Here is a 6793-nt window from a genome sequence, read left to right on the forward strand (position 1 = left end):
ATGAAGCCGTCGCACCGGCGAGCACACCTGCACCCGAGGAGCCCCTGCCCCGCGGACCACGGACAAGCATGGCCCGACTGCCCACTTCATCCCTCCCTGGGTTTTTTCCTCGACCTGGTGCCTGGCGCCCCTGTTGCACTGGGTCGGGGGGAGAGGGGATTCGTTCTGGCTGTGTGGTCTCGGGTCCGGTGAGCACTGAGGTCCACAGGCGGCCACACACCTGACGAGCCCTCCTCGGGCTCGGCCCCATGACCTGGCACCACTCTCGGCCACAACCTGTGGTCCCATCTAGTGACGGTTCCTGAGGCAGCCGCGTGGCCACTCCCTCCTAAGTTGTTCCGTGTTTAGGAGGGGCGTGGAGTAGGGGAGCTTTCTGTCATTTCCAGGCACATGTCTTCCCTCTAACAAAGAAAGTTCTGGGAGCTGGGCGATCAAGGTAACCTGTAGGACTCGTTATGGTTCTAAAACTCGGAGGCTTCTGTAACCCAGGAATAAAACCATGTGTGGAGAAACAGGCCATTATAGAGTCTGGGACTAGTTACTCTTAAAAACGAGCTTCTTAAATGATATGCTTAATTTCTTTAAATAAAGGATAACATCACAACTGACTGACCAATCATGACAACATCTGGAGATGATGCCCAGGGCGTATGACTTTAGAAATCTCTTAAAACACAGATAACAGATGCCAAGGTGATTTAGGCCCTTTCTAAGCTGTGTTTGCAAAAATCTTTCTTTTTTTTTGGCTGCACCATGCAGCATGCACAATCTTAGCTCCCCGACCAGGGATCGGACCTGTGCCCCCTGCAGTGGAATCGCGGAATGCTAACCACTGGACTGCCAGGGAAGTCCCACAAAAATCAAAGACACGGATTGGGACGTGGCTGGGCCACATTTTACATAAGGGTTTTCCCTGTGCTGGGAACAAGCATGCAGCCCGTGAAATGCTCGGGTTCTAACACTGATCACGTTTAGTGACGGCTGTGTCTGAGGACTGTTCCCGGCGAAGCTCCCGGATCCAGACAGGACCTCGCCGGCACACTCCACGTGGTGGGCATGCTTGCCCTGCTCGCCGGCCTTGGTTCTGCTCCCTAAGCGTCCGGTGAGTGAATGAATGAAAGTGTCCATAGGAATGAGTGATCCTGTCAACACTAAGGGTGTGGTTTCAGATGAGAAGACAGTAAAAACTTTAGTCCTCCAGAATTGATGGAGGCATAAAGTTATAAAACTGATAAACCACGGAGATCTACCATCTATGTGCATTCAACCGCTTTCCATATTTTGTTATCATTCAAGTATCAAATGACATGTTCCCCTTCTTAAGGATTCAGGAATCAAAACACTAAAAAATTTTTGTCCTTAAAGACAAAGCACCCTTACAAAAGTGAAGTCGTATTGGGGGCATTAGTTCACCGTCCCTAATATCTTGTCCAAGATGTCATCATTTGGTGACATTTTGATACCAGTTCTTTCCTTTGGTGAAGCAAGTACCACGGCCATGCAGATGACGATAAACATGAGAAACGGGTCATGCTTTGGGGATGGGACTCATTTCTTTCACACTACTAATAATGGAATAAAGCAAAAACCCAGAACATTCGTTGAAACCCCAATCGAGACACATAAGAGGCACTTATCTCGAAAGCTGAGAAAGAACAATCGGCTCTTTTGTATTTTCAACTTTAAATTTTCTTGCAAGTCTCCTCCCCAGAGTCTGACTTCCTCTCGTACGTGTGCATGTGCGGGGTCCGAGCTGGGGAAAGGGGTCTGGGCCCCGGCCTCGCCCGTGTGTGTCCTCCGCACACCTGCCCCGCCTGGGTCATCGGCCCTGGCCCCCTCCTCTCTGAGCCAACTCCCACTTCCCCGGGACACTTCCCTTTCCTTCTCACTCGCCTGGAGAATCCCCACCTTTCATGACTGGGATGTTAGCCAAATGACGTAGTTAATAACATGCATAATAGAGGCCAGGGCATGGCCAGCCGTGAGCGCGAAGCCCCAGCTCTGCACAGGGCAAGGGGGTGTGAGGCTGAAGGGAGCTTCTTAATTACGTGCTGACTTCTATTTGGTAAAATATAATTCCTCCTTTTATTAAAACACAAGATTTTGACAATCATTTGCTCAAATCTTAAGTTCTGTAGAGAAGCACACGGTTTCTTTGACTCGTTAACTGCCCGTGTTTGGTCTATTTATGTATGGGAAAAAAGCAAACTCCAAAGACGAAAAACCAAACACCTAACAAAGAGGTGTTAAGTGAATCCTCAGAGCTTTCCAGCCACCAGAGAAGAAAGAACCAGGTTCCAGCTGCCGATCGGCCGGGGGACGCTCACCCCAAAATCCCCCTGCGTCCTCGTCTCGCGGGTTCACTCTCCGAAGCAACCCAGGAAAAGCACAACTTCCCCAGGAAGAGAACAGTCCCTACATCTCGAGGAGATGTGCAGCCTGGTGCTTCTGGAACCTCAGAGGCGGTACCCGGCAAATCAGAAAGACAGCCCTGCTCAGTCCTGGGGAGGAAACCGGGGTTGCACCAAGCGTCTCAAGACAGAGGACAGCTGCAAGGGCGGGTGACGAAGAAGGCACGTTCGTGAAACTTCAGGAAACGCTGCCCTCAGCACCACTTACGTGCTTCACTGTGTGCGTAAGCTCTTCAAATAAAGCCGTCATGTTTCCACTTTACATAGCTGAGAAGTGCGTGCTGTGTTCCCATCTCTCATCCTGAGCAAGCCCCTAGGAAGGGTTACGCCTCCTCGCGGAACTGAGAGGGGGCGGGAAAGGTGACCGCCCTCCTCGCAGGGCTGAGGGTAGGGGAGGGGGGGCCGGGCCGCCTCGCTGGCTGCAGGACTCAGGCTGGTGCAGAGAAAAGGCAGGTCAGCCCCAGCAATGCCGACCACAGGGCGTGGGCACCAGTCGGGGGTCCGGAGGAAGGGGTGAGCGCCACCAGGGACCCCGGACACAGAAGAGCCACCACAAGCCCTGCCACGCAGAAGGGAGGAAGCCCCCTGCCCAGGCAGGCACATCCCCGAGGGACCAGGCACGACCAGGGCAGAGCCCGCCGTGCGCCAGAAGTGGGCGCGCTGGGGGCGGAGGTGGCAGTCCTGGGCTGGAGCCAGGCCGTCCCAGGTGGGGCGGGAGTGCAGGGGGGCGGCAGCAGGGCCACAACGACCGAACGGTTTCCTTGGGAACAGCCCAGAGCACAGCTGACTCCGCGGGGTGCAGGCCGCACGGGCGAGAACAGGCTGTGGCCGCAGCGGCCCCTCCCCCGGGCCGTCAGTCTCCTGCACGTCCTCTCCACCCAACAGTGTCTGTTTTCCCTACAGAGAGACGGCTCAGGTCAGGCCTGGCACAAAGCTACATCCGCTTCCCTCTGTCGGGGCTCTCTAGGGAGCTCAGCGATAGGACCCCTAGAAAGCCTCGCTTCTTGCAACTGATCGCGGCTTTCAGAGGACACAGCTGTGGGAGGCCTGGGTCCTTACAGGGAACAGGTCGGACACGTGAACACCATGTACCCAGGTGCTGCTAGAATGATGGTGCTGGGACAGCGTCCCGCCCCCAACAGGCCGAGTGAGCAGCTGGGACAGCAGGTGGATTTAGCTTCTTGCATTGTGGTTAAAGGTGGTGTAAGAGATGAGACGATGGGACCGAAAGGGCAGAAAGGAAGACGTCTGGATAAACAGTAAGGGTCCCGGGGCTGAACTTGAACTGGAGGAGTGAACGGCCTCACCGCTTACATCCTGATTCAAACCAGTGATTTGTTTCTTCAACATGCAAAGACCTAGGAGTTTAGTCCTCATCAGGAGACATGAAAACTCTGAAATATGATAGAGCTTCTTCTATCTTTACTGTCTTGTGTGCAACCTCGTCCATGGGTCCATCCATCCATCCGTCCACCCACCCCCCCATCCATCCTTATCCATCCGTCTGTCCGTCCATCCACCCAGGACAGGAGCTAACACTTTGCTCAAGGTCAATCAGTGGAGAAGGTGGCACTAGGTTTAAAGACTTTTCTACTAAGTGTTTCTCCAATTTTGCTTCCTGGTCCAGCACCATCAGCGTCACCTGACAACTTAAAATGCAAATTCTCAGGCCCCTGACTTCCTGAATCAGAAACTCTGGGGGTGGCCCCGGAATCTCAGATGATTCCCCCCAGGAGATGCAGATGCTCCGGTTCAAACCACTGTTCTCCTGCATCGGCAAATGCTTACAAGGACTCGATCCATTAGCATTCCTCCCTCATATGTTTCTTACTTTGTCCCCACTTACTGCAAATCTAGGGAGAAAAACAAAACAATGAAAACGCTGGAAACGGAGCCCCACCACATGGAAGGGGACCCTTGGCCACCGGAAGGGGGTCCTGGCCTTGTGACTGAAGACTGAGTTTGAGAGTCCAGAGAATTTAAATTCTCAAGGTCAACAGCCTCACAGGCCACACGGGCAGCAAGCGCCATCCTCCCTCACAGGCGGACTAACCAGCTGATGACCGGCCTGGAGGACACGGGGCCACAGTAACCCTGAAGCTAAAAGCAGGCGGCAGCACATCCGCACGGCAGACGAGAGAAGGTGCTGCCGGTCCGGGCCAGGGCCTCGGAGGGTCCAGCTCCGCGCGCGGAAACTGCCACCCAGCCCTGGGAGGGCTCCGGGCACCCGAGCCTCAGCTCCGAACCCCCTCCCCTGAATCGCGACAGCGGCATCCAAGTGACCTCTGTGGCCTCCAGACAGAGCCATCCTGCTACGGATGGGGCTTCCTCCGAGGAAGTGCTGGGGGTAAAGACCTGAGCTGGTGGGCGGTTTACAGCGACCCATATCCCCGTCCCCACAGGAGCACGTGTAACCCGCCCACGCTCGGCGGGTGGCACTGTGTCAACGCCGCACGACACACGCCTGGCGCCGTGTCTCACAGCCTCCGTCCGGTGGCACCTCCCTGTTGCAGGCGTGAAAAGTGGGTTTGCGCTGAAGGAAGAGGCGGTGTTAGTGGGAGGGAAGCAGGTCCTCTCTGCTAACCAAGCCCGATGCGGTGTTCCGAAGACCAGCGTCTGCTGACCTGGATTTTAAAGAGTCTTGGTGAGACTGGGGCCGGGAGCACAGGTGTGTCAAAGGACACACCTAGGGAGCTGCCGTTTAGAGCGAGCCGATGGTGCCCCGGGGCCCGGCTCGCGGCACGACTCGGGGGGCGGTCAGCGCCTCCCCGCTCTGGGCAGGAGGCCTTTTCACAATTCAAAGTGCACATGCGTCTCCCGAGCTCACCAAGAAGCCTGCATCCCTGAAACGCAGGGATGACATCACTCTTGGGAACAGTTCCCGCTGGCTCTGTAATCCCAGCTCCAGCCCAGTGCAGGGGGCACCCGGAACCCAGTCCCGTGCCCTTCACCTCAGCTGCACGTCGCGTCCTGTACCCAGCGAAACGCGACCTGCGTGTCAGAAAAAGGGGCCCCTTCCTAAGAATAAGGGGCCACGTGGCACAAAATGGCTTTATTTGCTTTTGACCCATTTACAATAAATCCAGTAGCTTTAATCACAAAAATCACCATTAAAAACAATGTCTCCCAAAGTCTCGGTTAGACCATCACACACAGTGTGTTTACACCGACTTAGTCATCGCTTTGCTCTCCAAATCTGTGGGGTCCCGCGCTTATAAGAGAGGGGTGGGGGGATACCATGCCCAAAACCAAGTAACCTAATCTCTCAGGAAAGCATTATTCAGACAATGAGGCCACGTTCTATAACAACGCAGGGCAACGTCAGGCAAAAGGCTGGCAACTCACTGTTAATGATACACGCTTATTTCCTACTCATTTCAAGGAAAATGAGCCCAGGCCAATGTGCCCCTGCACACGCAGCAGGAAGGCTCAGAAGGGACCGCCTGAAAGCAGCGCCCAGCGCGGCCTGCGCAGGGCTCTCCTGAATCCAAACGAATCCCCTGGAACTTCTCCTCAAAGCTAATTGTGAGTCATCCTTTACTCAGGGCAGAAAACGAGCATCCAGTCAAGCTGTGCCCCACTCCACACCCACACCGCGTTCCAACATCTGTCTTAGGTTCGAGTCATATTTGGTGGAGAGAAGAGCTACCTGATTCACCAGATTCTCCCTCCTCAAAATGAGCTTCTGACGCTCCGCCAGCCCTACACCAGCTCGAAACGCCTGGGCTCACGTTATTTTCAGGCCACAAACACGTACGCTTTCTCCATTGCGACTGTAGCCCATGAAGCCGAAATGCGGGTTGAATGAGCAGATTTCAGACCACGGCTCCACGTACAAACCTGGGGTCTCCCAGAAAGCCCGTCACCAATCTGCAATTCTGTCCACCTTCCTAGGCGGAGTAAAATCAGGCTGACCGGCCACGGAGCCTATCAGCAGCTGCCAGACCAAAGCCGTCCTTCTGCTGCCTGCCCTGTTACCTCTGCTTGGAAAAAGAAATGCAGGCTGTTACAGAAAAACCAGCCGCATCTCCCTAGACTCAGCACATGATGTCAGGCTCAAGAACGGGCTTCAGGGCCAACGGCTCCGCCTACCAGCGCGCTTGGAAGCCGCATTCAGTCTCCGCACCATCTCCTCCAGGGCCGTCTCGTCATCTCTCAGCCAGAATCTCATCCTGAGACCGAGCAGAACGGCCCCGCAGCCCCGCTCTCCTCTGCACCAGAGGTGCTTCATAGGCGGGGCAGGCGGTGGGGAGGGGGCCGGCAGCGCTGCCTTCCCGGGATTGGTCCCCGAGCCCCGCCAAGGGGGCGCGCCCTGCGCGCGGTGCGGGGAGCTGCTCGGCGGAAGCGGAAGCGGTGCGCGCCCCGCGTCTCCCCGCGGCCAC

The 6793-nt window shown here is 55.6% G+C and overlaps 1 protein-coding gene across 14 annotated transcripts in view; it reads right to left on the reverse strand.

Moving 5' to 3' along the window:
- MCF2L (MCF.2 cell line derived transforming sequence like) overlaps positions 1–6793 on the reverse strand; it is a 130736-nt gene that overhangs the window by 85024 nt on the left and 38919 nt on the right. For 3 of the 14 annotated variants that reach the window (XM_082434959.1, XM_082434958.1, XM_082434961.1), the window contains exon 1: positions 6504–6719. The exons of 7 other annotated variants lie outside the window; for them this stretch is intronic. In XM_082434959.1, the coding sequence (XP_082291085.1) occupies positions 6504–6642 (139 nt within the window). In that variant the 5' untranslated portion in view covers positions 6643–6719. Of the gene's footprint in view, positions 1–6060; positions 6131–6168; positions 6189–6251; positions 6456–6503; positions 6720–6793 lie in introns of those variants that run through there. 4 more of the 14 variants (XM_082434953.1, XM_082434947.1, XM_082434949.1 and 1 more) reach the window with 4 other exon arrangements.

Source organism: Balaenoptera physalus (assembly GCF_965194825.1).
Source record: "Balaenoptera physalus genome assembly, chromosome: 18".
NCBI lineage: Eukaryota > Metazoa > Chordata > Mammalia > Artiodactyla > Balaenopteridae > Balaenoptera > Balaenoptera physalus.